This window comes from Plodia interpunctella, chromosome 29 (genome assembly GCF_027563975.2).
Source record: "Plodia interpunctella isolate USDA-ARS_2022_Savannah chromosome 29, ilPloInte3.2, whole genome shotgun sequence".
Lineage (NCBI taxonomy): Eukaryota > Metazoa > Arthropoda > Insecta > Lepidoptera > Pyralidae > Plodia > Plodia interpunctella.
This window is the reverse complement of record NC_071322.1, coordinates 438,517-456,628: the sequence shown is the minus strand read 5'-3', so window position 1 is coordinate 456,628 and position 18,112 is coordinate 438,517. Positions and strand designations below refer to the sequence as shown.

The 18,112-nt window shown below is 35.2% G+C and overlaps 1 protein-coding gene across 3 annotated transcripts in view; it reads left to right on the top strand.

Annotated features, from left to right (window-relative positions):
- Positions 1 to 916: 916 nt before the first annotated feature.
- LOC128682200 (lysosomal alpha-mannosidase-like) overlaps positions 917 to 18,112 on the top strand; it is a 34,238-nt gene continuing 17,042 nt past the window's right edge. For all 3 annotated transcript variants that reach the window (XM_053766789.1, XM_053766790.1, XM_053766788.1), the window contains exons 1-5: positions 917 to 1,055; positions 11,466 to 11,561; positions 13,739 to 13,841; positions 15,110 to 15,191; positions 16,543 to 16,728. In XM_053766789.1, coding sequence (XP_053622764.1) covers positions 11,469 to 11,561; positions 13,739 to 13,841; positions 15,110 to 15,191; positions 16,543 to 16,728 — 464 coding nt within the window. In that variant the 5' untranslated portion in view covers positions 917 to 1,055; positions 11,466 to 11,468. The remainder of the gene's footprint in view (positions 1,056 to 11,465; positions 11,562 to 13,738; positions 13,842 to 15,109; positions 15,192 to 16,542; positions 16,729 to 18,112) is intronic.

Here is an 18,112-nt window from a genome sequence, read left to right as displayed (position 1 = left end):
ACGTCAAATTGCAAATCAGCTGAGAAATCAGCTGTTTTAATGTTGCCATAGTAAATTTTAAAAATCTTAATCGATAGATTACACCGGTCTATAATAATATCACAGCAATATAACGACAATTAAAATAAATAAAAGTCTGTAAGTTATCGTGTGCTCATCTAAATATTAAATTTAAGGATTTAATATTTAGATATAGATGAGCACATTAAAACATCTGATTTCTCAGCTGATAAAATTACATATAAGACAAGGACAAGTCCTTGCGTGTGCTCTTCTGATTTAAGTTTAAATCTTTATATTTTAAAGTTTAAACGTACTTTAAGCTAAAGTATGTTCTGTCTCTTCCTGTCAATGGCAAATATTATAAAGTGTGATAGTGACAAAACATACTTACTTTTACTTGAAATATGCTTTATCTTTATTAGAAATAACGGGGTATGCTTATTTCTCACCAATCACGTTTCAAATGTAAAGGTTGATTCATTTTTTTACTAAGTAATTGCATCAAGCAATGTAGGTACATAGTACATACGTACATACGATTACATATGATTCTCGTTAAAGTTGATTTCAATTATGTTTGGTTTAATGCATATTCAAAGGCAAATTCAAAGGTCTGTAATTCTGATTAAATTCTGAATAATGAGGTACTATTTTCCCACGAACCCATTGCCCTTCTTTAGAGAAATTATTTACATGAAACTTTACTAGGTATATTAGTTCTTATTAATTTATTATTGCATATGGGCATAAATGCTTAATGTAAAACAGCAGTTTTTAACATGAACAAGACTATTCGTTGCGAAAATTACTATTAATTAATCGAATCGATCTATTTAAACATCTAGTATTGGTATCATTAATCATTCCTGTCAAATGTTTTAAAATTAATCAACGTCTTGTCTTGCTTGACATTGTCAATCATGAAGTTGACAGTCGAGCAACAAAATCAAAAATACAAAAATTAATTCAGTTTGATGAAAACTTTCGCTGTGAACGGAGCGGCCGTAGATTTCATGAAATATCTGCGTTAAAAAGTTTCGCGTATCTATGAGGTGAGTAATGTTATTTCTATACTAAACGATTATATATTTTTTTTAAATAATAATATCGAAATGTTTTGTATAAGAATAATTATTATTATCGACACTACAAGTTATTTGACCAATATGTAAGTTAAACTGTAGGTAGAAGCTAGTGCCAAGTAAAAATACCTACATTTTCACCACAGAGTGAATCAATTTATCTACACAATGCTCGTCATTTACCAATCATCTAAAAATAAGTCCTTGTTTAGTCTGTATGAACGCGATAAACGCAAAAACTACCTACCGGACGGACTTTTGTATTGTTTTTCACCGATAGAGTGATTCCTGGGGAAGATTTATGTTTATAATTTATTATGGTTTTACCCGAGCGAAGCCAGGACGAGCGCTAATAGGTATGTGTTGCTAGGTATATAGGTATACTAATGCCAGTAATTTTTAGCTTACGAGAAATAACTATTTAATATAAAAAATTACATGAAAACGTGTCTGTGACGGTCTAATTTCTGAATAAATGATTTGAATTTAAGTATAATATATTTTATTTGAAAGTATCCAAGATTCAAAGAAATACCTAACCATTAATTTGTAACTAAAGGCATGGGCTCCCAACGAGTACAGCTGCCGAATATTTAGTTTAAATTAACAATAGATGGCACCATACGTAACAAATAAGAATAACTGAACATTTCTCTAATTATTTACGATTTTAAAAATACGTTAACTTTAAAATATGCTTAAACTAATGAAAAATATTATATTAAATGTCAAATTTAAGATTATTTTAGCAATATCAATAAAGGTTCGAAAATACCAAGAAAGCATTGATTTCCCTTACTCTTTCGCCATCTAGTGGGGAAATGAATGTTTCAAAAATATATCACTAGATGGCATTTTTTTCATTTTATACACTATCGTCGAACTCAGACTGATACCGACGCGAATTAATAAACATAGCGTAGTTTGTATGAGAGCTTTTATTTACCGCAATCAAAAACAAGCAATGTATGTCGAATGTAATATGTAGACGGTAGTATATATGTTTTGGCTACTACAAACTATCGGTAAACTCTGACACGAATATATGTTTATGCATGAAACAAGGAAAAAACATTTATCATTGAATTGCCATAATACGGCGATTGCTCCGCCGATAATGCACCTGATTCTGTCATACGATCGCAGAAAATCGAAAGAAAAGGAAACTTTTATTAACGTTTAGTTCACTGTTATTGCGACTTAAACAATCATTTCATTTTAGAATTATGTATCAACGTATTATTTTTTTAAATATAGAAAAAAATTTGTTCAGTTAAAATACTTATGTTTTATACGATATATACCTATGAATACCTAATTCAATGATCAAATTGTTAAAAAATGTGTAAATATTCTGCAGATCATTACAAAAATTTGTCGAAACTAAACGCAGGCCTCAAGTGAAGTTTCAAGGAAAAGTTTGTTTATGTTTACCTACCTACTTACTTCGCTTTGTTGTTTACCGTTGAGTTGAGTGCGCACCCCATTTTTGTTTTAATTTTTATCTACGACCTGGCACTGATTATCGGACCTTTGAATTGGATCTTCTTACGAATACAACTAATTGGCATTGAATCAGGACACCGACAAGTATAACTAACACGAAAATAATTGGCTATTCACACCGGACTCTGACATCCTCCGCACACGATTATTTTGGCTTTCTTTCACACTGGACTTTACTGGATCTGAGCTGACTAAACGGCACAAAATGGCACCTACCTGTGCTTATTTTAATTGTGATAATTCTTGGGGTGAAAAACCTATGTTTCGATTCCCTACCGGAGATCCGCCTCGTTTACAACTTTGGTTACAAAATTGCGGTAAGACCCTAGTTATATATTTATTAATGAATGACACAATTAAATATAGGTAGGTACCTACCTAGGTACTGTAACCATGGACTTCAATCGCCCTCATTGTGATAACTGGATTATTAGGTACGTCATTATCATCATCATTATATAGTATAAAACAAAGTCGCTTCCCATTGTCTATCTGTCCCTATGTATGCTTAGATCTTTAAAACCACAGATTAAATAATACCTCAGTTTAAAACAATGCAACGGATTTTGATGTGGGTTTTTTAATAGATAGAGTGATTCAAGAGGAAGGTTTATATGTATGCTAGCTTCGCCCCGGGCTTCGCTACCATGGGAATTTGGAGATAAAAACTACCCTATGTGTTATTCCAGGTTATATTCGACCCGTGCACCATATTTCATAACAATCCGCTCAGTAGATTTTGTTGACAGTTTGAGTTGACTTGCTTGTTTTTGTTAAATATCATATTTATATCTGATACCAAACATATAAGCTAGATATTTTTAATAAATATATTGTTGTATTAAGCAAACAATGAATAAAATAAATTCCCGCTGTCTGGATGGAATGATGATGATTTTGATGCAGGTTTTTTATTTAGATAAGAGTGTTTCAAGAGAAAGGTTTATAATTTATTATGGTTTTACACAAGTGAAGCCGGGAACCCTCTAGTATATTTATAATTTGTAGGAGAATGGATAGATTCTTTATAATCAATTGGTTATTTATAAATTACAGTGGGGAGTTTCAAAACTAATTCATTAAATTAATGTATTTAAAAATACATACATATATATGCTATATTCTAGATGTTATGTTATATTCTAGATGACATATTGCAAATAAAAACAAAAAGTTATTGTAACTACCTACCCATTATTGATTTTTTCTGACAAGAAAAATAATATTCTAGGTAATATGACCATTAGCCATATGCCTCAAGATAAATTAAGAAACAAACGTATATGTGTAGATCATTTTGATAAGATGTTTATACAAAATAAATTTGGAAAACGACTGAGATTGTCAAAATTGGCAGTTCCTATAAACTATAGAGAGGATCAAACTTTAAGCTGTTCGCCCCATTCACCTGTTCCATCTACATCTCAAGGTAACATATTTAATTGTACAAAAATATTGAGACAGTTTGCTCATATTCTCAATATTCATGACAGCCACGCCAAAGAGATTCTCTAATTATATTTATATTGATAGCTCTCTCCCTCGGGATCAGGCCTCCACTCTTGTGAGAAATTCAGCATAAAAGTACCCTATGAGCAATTTCAAGTTTTATTCTGCATAAAAATAGCCTAAAGATCCCAATTACATACAACTTTTATTTATTCCCTCTGGACCCCGAATTTTAAAGGCCCCGATTTAACCTAAGAATATCTGCGTATTTTAACACTTCTCTCACTTCTACATTTCTTCGTTATCATACTTCAAGCCAGCACAAAACTAACGTATGTAAATGTACAAAAATCTCTTTTAGTCTGCAATTATGTTGTAGATTGACTTTGCATATTTCATGCTTTTGTTTTGTTTTTGTTTTTTACTAGCTCAAATGTCACCCGAACTAAAAGTTATACCACCAACAAGGGTTTATCCCGGTATGAAAAATAAAAAAAATACTATGGAGGAAGAAGAATATAGACCCACAACTCCGAGGAAAAACTGGGAACAAGATTACTATAAGGATACACCTAGGTGCAAAAAATTGAAAAGATCTATAAAAAACACAAGCAAACTTAATATGTTGACCAATAACATATTAGTAATATGTTGACCGATGCATTACTACTCTTAAATTGACATATTTACAAAAAAATGTGTTTCAAAACTTTCAAACACAGTAACAAAATACGTAGGTAAGACCAAGTAAACTATTTCGGGATGCTTTGGGAGTACTTTTTGTCCATATAACCCAATCTCCAAGTACCCCGTTACTTGAAAAATTGGGGTATTCAGATCAAAATCACATATAAGTCATTATATATGATTTTGAAACTTGAAACTACTCTACTTGGTTCACCAACCAATTTGACGGATTTCAATGCATCTCGTGATTCTCACCCACATCTCGTTAGTTATATTGATGTGCTGTGTTATTGACTGTACTTGTGCGCGGGCGCGGGAGAGCGGTGGTAGCGCGGAACAAAACGATGAATGAAAAAAACTTTCAATGTGGCAACAACGCTTACTGAGGTAGGTACATAGTGTGCCAAATTCTTACCAAGGTTGGTACTTATATTAGGTTTTTAAAATTAATTTCTATTTCTTAATTATCTTACTTGCTTTTACTAATATCACAGCTAATATACCTGTACCTCTTCACGCTGTCTACTTAAACACAGTAGGTACCTAACTGTTCCCGTGGGAAATTGCGCGGGCGAAGCCGCGGGCAAAGGCTAGTAATTAAATGAAAGTGTAACAAATATATATTCTCAAAAACTCCGTTTATAATGTTAGTTGGATGCCTGCCTATAGGCACAGGTCTAAAGGTATGATACATACTTAGATACGTAATTTAAAAAAATGTTAGTTAAAAGTTCAGTAGGTTTTGTAGTGATAACCTTGACCGCATTGCTCCGTGTCCATGCCGACTGCCGCCGAGAGAATTTTTTTACTTACCTACCTACCTACCTACTGCACAGACCTACTATCAAATCAAGTGCCAACGAATGTATTTCTATCTCTTTTTAGCATTCCGTAATGGTGAAAAGAGATAGAAACACAACAGTTTGCGGTGTGTGTGTGCACGTTTATGCATGCCCGTAATAGAGAAAGAAAGAAAGAGATGTGTGTATTATAAGAGAAGAACGAAACAGCGCTTCTGACGGCATTTGTCCCTCGTCACGTGCCCGGCCCAATCTGCCTCTCCCTATGAGACTATTGGCCCGTCCTGGCTTCGCTCGGGTAAAACCATAAAAAATTGTCTGTTACTCCGAAACGTTGCATCTATCCTCTGTTTTTCGAATTTCATCAAAATCGGTCCAAAATATTTTTGAATGATTTTTTTTGGTTTATTCATTATAAACAAAAAGTAAAAAATACAAATCTTTTCTCGTTATAAAATTAGTAAGTAGTATGGAAGTATGAATTAGCCGGATTATTGTATGGAAATCTTACACACTTCCACTTGCAGCCGTCTATAGAATATGTTAGGTATTTGGTCTTTGTGCGCACACCTAGTGCCGGCTACATTTATCGGTGAACTTGGACAGATGCCGACGAGAATGCATAAATATTGCGTAGATAGTTTATACCTATTAGTGCTTTTATTTAGCGCAATAAAAAACCAACAATGTTTGTCGAAAGCGCCAAAGTAGCTGATACAAAATTGACTATTTGCGTGCGATGCAACAAACAAGTTTTATTTTCTTCACTAGCCTAGTTAAAATTAATAAAATTATAAAGGAAGATTTGTCAATTTTGGAGTGACAAAGCATTGGTTCTTTAGTTATAGAATGACAAGGATACTTGACCCAGTAACCAAAATCGGAAACATTTCAAAAAGCCATTTCCTTGTCAAATCTGTTCGACAGTAGTGACGCTCTCGTCAGGTTGATCCTCAGTACAATCTGCAATTTACCTAAACGCCATCTATGGATAAAATATAATTTATTTATGACAAGTAGCGCATGCTGTCACTTATGCTTGCATCAGAGACTATCTCAGTGCTGCCCCTGGCGGTGCCAATATTTAATTAAAAATAGATTACTACTATTGGTTATTTTTGAGGCGTCTTTTTCTTGTATGAAGTTGGGTATCTGTACTGGGGTATTATTTAATCTGTGCTAAAGGTAACTAGTTTATATGTACATAAGTATATATGTAACGCGATAACACTTCGTTTTTTTTATTCAACATCGAAACTATGTAACACAATCAATGTTACGTTTTTAATATTCCAGTTTAGTGATTGTGATCGATAAGCCACTATCCAGTGTCTATCGATAGTTTCGAGTAAGTACTATCGATTGTATCGAACACTATCGATAAATACCATCGAATAATAAACAATAAATAGTATATCGTCACTACTCTCTCCCTTGTCGTCTTCGTTGTGGCTGGGCTTCCTGACGCTACTCTCTTTGGGAATACCTTGCCTATCAGATCAGTTGCCAAGGCTATGTGTCCCTTAATCGTCTCGTACGACATCCACGGGGGGATATTTGGTACCATTCCCGGGCGGGACCACACGCCTCAAGTATCGATATACTAACGAATGTTTATTTTCCGATACCGATGCTATGAATATATAAACTATGAATACCATTACAAGAAACTTCATGCATTTCTTCGTGTAGAATGATCTTTACATATACCTAGGTAATAAAATTGTAAGAGCGCTGTCTGTACATAAAATGGTGGTCGTTATTGGACTAATAAAAGACAAAACATTGTGTTTTCGAATTGTTGTCTATCATTCCGTCTGTCTGCGTGTTTGTTCGCGTATCACGCAATATTTGCCGGATGGAATTTGATGCTGTTTTCATAGTTGTATAGAAAGAAAGAAAGAAATGGTGCCGTGGTATCGAGCCAAGGCGCTGATTTTCAGCTGGAACCAAGTACAAAAGTACATGGAAGCCATGGAAAATATATATATATATGAAACTAAAAATAATTCAATGTATTGCCCTCAATTTGCCGCAATAAAGTAAACTCTTTGTATAGCGGATGGTCCAACTTAAAACCTGGTATAAGGTTTCATCGCGACACGTTGCTTAGAACCCGAGATGTTGACAGTAATAAGTTGCCAGCGAACGCACGTTATAAACGCGGGCATAAACCATTATTACTATGTGATAAATAACCGAACGGTCAACGTTCCACTCCGATAACGGTTATCAACAAATAACAGATACAATTAACTGTGGTCAACATTTGTAATTGTTTACGAGTTAATGTGTTTCTTATCTTAGTATAATCCTAAACTTGAAGGAATGTGTGCGTAAGACGATATAACGTTTTGTTAATAACTAAATATAACGCTTCGACATTTATTTTTTCTAAGGTTTCGACCGCTGCAAGCAGCCGCGCTGTCTTTACGATCCGTCAATTTTCTTGAGGAAGGAATCGTTTCCAATATGATTGATATTGGAAACGATTCCTTCCTAATTTAAATGCGAAATTAAGTTTGTTTCTTTGTTTGTTACCTCTTCACGCTCTATCTACTCAACCAATCTTCTTGAAATTTTGCATACATATAGTTTAAAGTATGGAGAAGGACATAGGGTTTATATTATAGGGTAGGATTCATCACGGAAAAATAACTGTTCCCGTGGGAAATTAACGTGAGCGAAGCCGCTGGCAAAAGCTAGTCGTTCATAAAATTGACATTAACACAGTACAGTTTAAATATTTTAAAGACGGATAGTAAAACTAATTCATGACTTTGTTAAAATATATATAGGTAAGTAATACTGATTTTTTAACCATGTCTCCTTATCCATACTTCAAAGTTTCAAACTACATGTATTCAAAATTTCAAGAAGATTGGGTGAGTAGATAGAGCGTGGAGAGGTGACAAACAAACAAACTTACTTTCGCATTTATAATGTTAATTATGATAATTAGGATCAGGATAAACTTCTCTGTCATCTTATCCGTGCGTGTTCCCGATTTATTCGGGGCTGAGACGCCTGTTGGCGTAAAAAAATAAACCTGAATCTTTTACAACCGCCTGTCTGACGTCAAACTTCTTTAAGAATGCTATTGTTACCCTAGGCTGTGTCCCTTGGTCGCCGTGTGCGATTTTCTAAGTACAGCCCTAGTTTTCTGGTTCAACTAACGGCCTATTAATTCTAAAAACAACTGTTTGAAACTGGACGACCGACGCGCGTCGCTAGAAATGGGTTTCGCGGTAAAAAACGCATTTGACATCCTGGTACCATAGCCAATAGACCGGTCATAGACACACTGACTTTGTTTTTTTTTTTTTTTTAATTCAATAGGACGTAACAGTGAATCGTATTGCATTACATTAGCCACGATAGTAACATTAAAAACTTTCCCATCATAGTCATTAGATGGTTGATTTAAAAAAAAAAAGTAGTGTATGTTTCAACTACATGAATACCGAAATTGATTAAAATCGGTCCAACGGTTTAGCCGTGAAAGCGAAACAGACAGACTTTCGCATTAATATTAGTTTAGATATGTTGTACGATATAATACAAAGTCCCACGCCGCGCCTGTCTGTTGCTAAACTTTCTTTTAAAACCACGCAATGGATTTTAATGTGGGTTTTTTTTAAATAGTGTGATTACTCAGAAGGTTTAAGTGTTTATTTTCATCCCAATCTCAACTAATATTATAAATGCGAAAGTAAGTTTGTTTATTTAATAAATATATCAGGACAAATCACACAGATTGAGCTAGCCCCAAAGCAAGTTCGAGATTTGTGTTATGGGATACTAACACAACGATATTATATTTTATAACATTTACATATATAGACTAGTTGTTCGCCGCGAATGTAAACCTCGCGAATATAATAAATTTTGATGAGATTTTACAAATGAATATTTCGAAAACGACTTAACCGATTTTGTTGCTCCAAGAACTTAAAAATTCAATTTGCATATCCTACATACCTTTTAATATCCATCAAAATCGGACCAACGAAAAAAAATTAATTTTTGCCCCAAGTAGAATGTAAGAAAATAATTTGTAAAATAAACTTTGAAATGGCGTTCGTCAAAATAAAACTAAATACCAATAAATATAGTGAACTAAAGGCCCCTTCCAGGTGGGATTCGAACTCTAGACGCTCGAGTCAATCAGTCATTATCTCTTTATAAACCAACTGGGCTATTCATATTTTGACAACGTTGATGAAAATATCCGTCTATTATGTCTATGTGTATGTCATAATGGAAAATGAAATTCCTTTGTTATTTCGTTTCGTCACAACAAACACAAAATAGTCGCAAGACCCATCAATTCCAAAGGCGCTCAGGCCATTTGTGCCAACTCCGCCATTTTCAAAAATGTGCAAAAAATGGCTCGACAATCGACTTTCATATGTTTTTCGAACCTGCTCCCAAAATTTCACGGGAATCTGCTGAGAAATGCGACCTCTAGAGGAGAACACACACACACACACACACGAAAGCACTTTTGGCCAAGAAACGGAAACGGAGACCCGGGCCAATCAGAATAATATAATTTCCCATCATGACCCGATCGGGATCGAATCCGGGACCTCTCCGTTCAGAGGCGAGCACTGTACCACTGCTCCACTGAGGTCGAGGTATTTATTTATTACCTCTTCACGCGTTATTTGCTCACAACTTCTTGAAATTTCGCATATATAATTAAGAGTATGGAGAAGGACATAGGGTAGCTTTCTCTCTCGGAAGGGCTTAATATAGCTTTCATCTCGGAAAAAACTTAATCCCGCAGGATTAGCGAAGAATCTGTATTGGTTGGTACGCATTTCAATATGGCGCAAGATAGTACTTATTAATTCTATTGTAGGTGGCGCTAATGCTAATAAAAATACCTTTGCAATGAAACACTAGATGGCGCTGTGCGTATTTTAAATGCGCTATGGATATTTCAACAACGCATTTGAGGATGGTTCGAAGAGCGCTTCGACCGGGTCATTACAATTTTTCAAATTTTAACAAAGACAAGAATGAGTTTTACTATAAGACTTTACATCAATTACTCTGTACTGTAGTAATGACAATTTTGTGAAATGATTGATTTTGGAAATGATTCCTTCCTCGTGATAATTGACGGATTGTAATGACGGCGCGGCCGCAGCGGTCGAAACGCTCTGCGAACCACCCTCAAGCGGATGAAGCCGCAGGTGAACAGAGTATTGTATGATACGATATGATATTACCCGAGCGAAGCCGAGACGGATCGCTAGTTGACATAAAACTGCATGCTCTATTAACATCTAAGTGACAGTAATTAAATGACTAATTCTTTTAATTAGTCATTATGTGAGTACCAATTGGTTTATAGAAAGCACTAGCTCCGCCCGCCAGCAGTTTTATAGATCCAAGCATATATACCATATATATATTTTAATTATGCCAAAAAAAATAAAGGCTTAATATTAAATACAGTATTAATACATGTGAGTAATCAAAATTTAAAATTATTGTTTATCACCAAAGTTATTGAGGTTTGCATTTGTCCCATAATATCAATATATTTGTGGACGTAGTTTGAAACTCCTATTTATAGTTTATCTCGTGTTCTCTCGCTCTCGCGTGCAATGACTCTGGCATAGACAAAAAATAAATAAATAAAAAATAATTTGACTTTGTGTGAACCGCTGCACTGGACCTACCTTTACTATGAAGCGTGGTACTCTAAGTGTTGTAACAAATTATTATAGATTTTTGGATAAATTTAAGATTTCGATTTTTTATGTTTTGACTGTGCACATATTACCAATAATAGGTACTGATAGCCCCAATTTTATTTTTGGGCGTAATTAATTTATGGTGTATAGGGACAGACACAGCGGGAAGCGACTTTGTTTCGAACATGTAAATTTATTTTTACGTTAATTTTTCGTTCTGTTCGCAGACCATGCTGAGAATATCGTTCTGTCTCGCTCTGGCATCAGCGTCGTTATGCCTAGCTGGAGTGGTTGTGCCAACCGCGCCCCAATGTGGATACGAGGTAATCGATCCTAATTATCACAATTTCAATATATTATTGTTATTCCCCCGCGTTAGTTATCCTGCGAAAGCGGAACACAAATTTTTAACCCCCATTATAGTAAATTGGGGGTTAATTTTTGAGAAAAAAAAAAACCCTATGTTTGAATGGGAGCCTTTAATTATATACATACCAAATTTCATCAAAATCGGTCCGCCTTGAAAGCGGAACAGACAGACAGACAGATAGACAGACATACTTTCGCATTTATAATATTCGTATGGATTTTATACTGACGTGCAGACAACAGACATGCGGTCCAATTGATGGTAAGTGGTTACCTTATATGTACAGAACAGACATAGGCCCACTTAGGGTGGGGTGTACCGTTAACCGTGTAACTTTGACGTGTGCAGAAAAACAACAAAGTACGCCATTTCGTCAAACGTCAGCGGAGCGACGGTTAAAATCAACATTGAAAACATACTTCTCTATTTATTTTTAACCCCAGACGCAAAAAGAGGGGTGTTATAAGTTAAACGTAGCTCGCAAACGGATGAACCGATTTTCGTTTAGTTTCTTTTTTTGTGTCATAGATAAAATTTTAACCCCAGTGTTCTTAGCCGTGTTTCGTGAAAATCTGTTCGGCCGTTGAAGAGTTTTAGCGAAATAAATAAATAAATATATCAGGACATACCGCACAGATTGAGCCGGCCCCAAAGCAAGTTCGAGACTTGTGTTACGGGATACTAACTCAACGATACTATATTTTATAACAAATACATTATATAGATAAACATCCAAGACCCGGCCCAATCAGAAAAAGATCATTTTCCATCATGAATAAATGAAATGAATATTGAAAGTCGGGGTTTTTTTTAATTTGAGTAAGAAATAAACTTGTCTATGTTTATTCGCGGTAATTCAAGCAACACAAATTATCATCAGGTAGGATCAAACGGATGATCAAATTCAAATCATTCAGAAATTTAGACCTTCACGGGCACTTTTTCTCGTCAATTTTTATATTTATAGTTATTTCTCACAAGCTACAAACTACTGGCATTTCGGAACGACCACTGCTGAGAAGAAATGCCGAAAGAAACTCATTTGAACAGTGTTGGTCCCTATCATGCCAGATCGGCTTACCGTTATTGTTTCTTACAATGTTTTTTTTTTTCTAATAATATCAACTTCAACTTGCAACAGAAATAATTATAATTTTTAACAAAGATTAATTATCATTCAACTGAGCGAGAACAATGAACGATTTATCGTTTTATCAATAATTCACTGGACAATACGTTATACAGGTGTGACAGTGACTTTTGAATACATTGGCAATATTTTGTCCATGATTCTGAATAACTTTTATTATGGGGGTAACTCCGAAATCGCGAAAAAAGAAATCAGTTGTTCTATTAATACAAAATTTAATAAGTGCCTAACTTGTGGAAAATCGAGGGATCTGCTGATTCCGTGGTTGTACGTGGTTGTAGATAAAATAATGCCAATAAATAAATAAATAAATAAATATATCAGTACAAATCACACAGATTGAGCTAGCCCCAAAGTAAGTTCGAGACTTGTGTTATGGGATACTAATTCAACGATACTATATTTTATAACAAATACATATATAGATAAACATCCAAGACCCGGGCCAATCAGAAAAAGATAATTTTCCATCATGACCCGACCGGGGATCGAACCCGGGACCTCTTGGTTCAGAGGCAAGCACTTTACCACTGCGCCACCGAGGTCGGCCAATGTATAAGACATCACCCTGTATAATCTGTTATAATAATATATTGTGTCTCGAGAGATTTATTTATAAGTAGATTATCACCGCATTTATTTTTCTGTAAAAGCGGAACAGATTTTCATACAAACATTCGCCCCTATTACATTTATCAGTAATTTGGGGGGTTGATTTTTGAAAGAAATGTAGCCTGTATTCGGATGAACGGGGAGAACTATATGTATATCAAATTTCATCAAATACGGTCCAGCGGTTTAGCTGTGAAATGGAAAAAGACGTACAGATAGAGATAGACTTACGCATTAATATATTAGTACGGACACCGGTCAAGTGCCTGTTGCGCTTTAAGTTTTCCGTACTGAAGTCCAGAAGCCCCTACCGCTAAACATACAAACTATTTGCCTGTTTGGTGGTATAAAAGAAAATATGCTTTCAGAGCTGTCACCCCATCAAAAAGGGTTTCCTGAACGTGCACCTGGTGCCTCACACGCACGACGACGTAGGCTGGCTGAAGACAGTGGACCAATATTACTACGGCAGTGAGTGGCATTTTATTCATTTTCACTATCTATACTAATTCCGCTATGTATACATTTTACACTATGCACACTTCATCAACTATATTATTTACATTGCTGCTTTTACATTTCTACATTGATGTACCCACTAAAGTGTGGTTCCGTTCCTTCAACATGCATCTGGTACTTGACACGCACAACGTAGTCGGCTGGCTGAAGACACTGGACCAGTATTACTATGGCAGCGAGTGATATTTTATTCATCTACACTATAAGAAAGAAAGAAAGAAAACATTTATCTGCCAAAAACATGAGTACAAATAGTCAAAATGAATTAGACCTACACGTTTTACCGAATATAGGTCTGCAAATATAAATAAATAAAGAGGAGCATGCTATCCACTACAAATAACAAAACAAAAAAAGAATTATAATGTACTTATACTAGCCCTATATTCTATCCGAGTCTATCATTAAAGAAATCATTTATAGTATAATAACATTTATCAGTTAATAAAGACTTGAGGTGCTTTTTAAATAGATTTAAATCTATACTATATATACTATATATATTTAAATCTATACTATATATAGTTACTATTTACATTGTTGCTCTTCTACACTATCAACAGTTCTACACTAATCTACCCTAACTAACCCTAATATACACAACACTGAAGAGAGTCGCTTAGCCGCCTCGTGCGACATCCACATGTTCTAGCGCTCACACGCCTAAATTTTTACAACCTTTTATTTAATTTGCATTGTTGTTTGACATGCTTGACGACCTCGGTGGCGCAGTGGTAAAGTTCTTGCCACTGAACCGAGAGGTCCCGGGTTCGAGCCCCGGTCGGGTCATGATGGAAAATGATCTTTTTCTGATTGGCCCGGGTCTTGGATGTTTATCTATATATGTATTTGTTATAAAATATGGTGTCGTTGAGTTAGTATCCCGTAACACAAGTCTCGAACTTGCTTTGGGACTAGCTCAATCTGTGTGATTTGTCCTAATATATGTTTTGCAAACGCGATGCATGTCCGGATGGAATCTTGCAACACAATTTTGTGCTGAAGTTTTGTACGTTTAGTTTGGATGGCAATGCATTATTCCGATACGCACGTAATGATGGTGCACCCAAGATTTGCTCCCGACGGAGGAAACTCAACGGTTTACTGCACGGACATGATTTGTCACTCGTTGAATGTAACAAAATATCTTTGACGACAATAAAAGTTTGTGTCAAAAAAAAATTTTGTGAACAAAAAATTGTGTATTCTTTTGTGTTCAGGTCACAATGATATACAAAAAGCTGGTGTCCAATACATATTGGATTCTGTCGTCAAGGAGTTGTGGGAGAAACCAGACAGAAGGTATACATTACTACAGTATAAAACTGTTGCTGTTAAGTACAAAAAAAAGCCGCTCCTGTACGAGCAAAGAATGACAGCAAATCCAAACGTAAACTTGCTGACAGCGCAGCTATCAGCCCCGCTCATTTGTACATAGTTTAACATATATAGTACCAATAAAGAAGCCGCAGAGGAAAAGGAAAGCCAAGAAGGGCTTATACGGACCAAATAAAGAAGACAGCAAGGTGATGATAAAAGAAGCCGTACAGTTTACATTGATTTGATTTATATTTAAAAAATGGTAAGCCCTTCTGGCATAATAGGGACCAACACTGTTTGAATGAGTTTCTTTCGGCATTTCTTCTCAGCAGTGGTCGTTCCGAAATGCTAGTAGTTTGTAGCTTTGGTAAACATAATTTAATTTAGATTATGACGTGAAAAAGTGCCTGTGAAGGCCTAATTTCTGAATAAATGATTTGATTTTGATTTTGATTAAAATTTCTATCTCCGCGGTACTCGTCTCTATCATGTCGAGCAGTAAAAGTGTGTGATCCTGGATCATACATGTTTTGGTCCTTCGAGCCGGACGCTCTCTGTCCGACGGGTTTTTAATCGATACTGTGATTTTTGAGGAAGGTTTTATGTAAGTTCACTTTTTATGGTTTTACTCGAGCTAAGCCGGGGCTGGCTGCTATTTATTAATAAATATATAAATAAACTAGCACGTCACAACTTCGCTCCGGTAGAACCATAATAAAAAGTAGCCTGTGTTACTCATGAAGGTTTCGTCTGTCTTTGTGTTAAATTTCATAAAAATCAATCATATTTCGTTTTTAGTTCCATATAATTTACTAGCTGCGTTTTGGCGGCTTCGCTCCCGTGGGAATTTCAGATTTAAAAATACCCTATGCGTTATTCTAGGTGTATATTCTACCCATGTACCAAAATGCATAACAATCGGTCCTGTAGATTTCGCGTGAAAGAGTAACAAACATACACATATACATCCTCACAAACTTTAGCATTTATAATATTTATAGTTAAGATTGTTTTAAACGTACAAAAAATATGACTTGTACAGCATTTAAAGCAAATAAACTATCATTCAATCAATCATAAAAAAAAAATTTTTCAAAATTCAAAATTCTTTATTCAATTCAGGATGATATACATCACTTATTGACGTCAAAAATCACTTAAACTAAGTCTACTGCCGGCTTCCAAAGCGCAGGTGAAGAAGAAGCGGCGCAACAAACTTCACCGCAGTCTTTTCTCCATGGACGTCAATTAACAAATATAGGTCTTATACATATATATTTAGACAAATGAATGAATGAATGATTGATTGATTGATACGATATTCCACTCGCAGATTCATCTACGTGGAGACAGCGTTCTTTTGGAAGTGGTGGACCCATCAGAGTGATGACGTAAGACACAAAGTACACGTGCTTGTCAGAGAGGGAAGACTTCAGTTCGTGGGCGGCGCCTGGAGCATGAATGACGAGGCTGCGGTCCACTATCAAACTACTATTGATCAGTTTACGTGGGGACTCAAGTATGTGTCTTCTTCATAGTAGTATTCCTCATGGCTGAGGGTCGTGGTCGTTGCGTGCAATGAAATATATGAAACACACACAACAACTTTCTTGGCATTGTTAATTTGGAGTGGTTTGCCATTGCCTTGTACATTTCACACATAAGTTAATAATCGACCAGTGTGCAGGTTTCCTCGCGATGTTTCCCTTCGCCGGAAGCAAGTGGAGGTCGATGGAAACTACTATATATGTGTCAGATTGGTATACAAACTCGTGTGGCACGAGTAGGATGCGAACCTGGGACCTTTCGATCCACAGGCGGGCGTCTTAACCATTACACCACCGCCACTTCAAGTAAGTATATCGTATTCTAAGTATATCGTATTTGTCACATTTATTCTAATCTAGTAAGGAAAAGATAACAAAAATGACTTCGTTACAAAAATGACAGACTTTTAATTTTAGAAAATGTAATAAAAAGGAAATGGAAGAATACCGTTAAATAGGTGGGTAACAAAATATTAACACATTCCGATTGATAAAAAGGTCTCTAAACAAAAACACCACTTCCTTTAATCCTCCAAATCAGCCAGACATCAAGGAAACTGAGGGAAAGAGAATATCTTCAAAGTGCGGCCGTAGGATGAAGGGGAATCCGGTACCGGAGCGTAAATCCCTATGGGAAGAAAGTAATTGCATGCTATTAATTAGCTACACGCTATTTAAAATAAAGGGATGGTAAATAGATAAGATATTATAGGTGATTTGCTTACATATAATATTTATCTATGATGAGGTTTTTCACATAGAACTATATTCTAACAAAATAACAGCTATAATAACAAAGAATAAAAGTAGCTCTTACCCAAAATATTTGGGGATCCTATAATTAATTACAGATCTATCTTAATAGATAAATAGGAGATTAAAATTTATTTTAATCTTTACACATTAGAATATAATCAACCAATCTTTCAGTTTGACATACAAGATCATGACAAGACATTATCAAGAACAAAATAATAGACAAACAGAATGAAAGAGTTCCGAAATGAAAATAAAAAAATAAAACGTTAAAACATAAAAGTGTTACATATTCTATTTAGCTTTTCGCCAGCGACTTCGCCTGCGTCAATTTCACGGGTACTATATAGAGGGACGCTTATAGTTATCTGTTCTATTTTATAAAAAGCTAAGCGTTTGTGAGTTTGTATGTTTGAGGCGGGTAATCTACGAAACTTCTAAAAAATCTGTAACTAAATATATTAGAATATATTAAATAAATAAATATATTAGGACAAATAACACAGATTGAGCTAGCTCCAAAGTTCGAGACTTGTGTTATGGGATACTAACTCAACGATCCTATATTCTATAACATATACATATATAGATAAACATCCA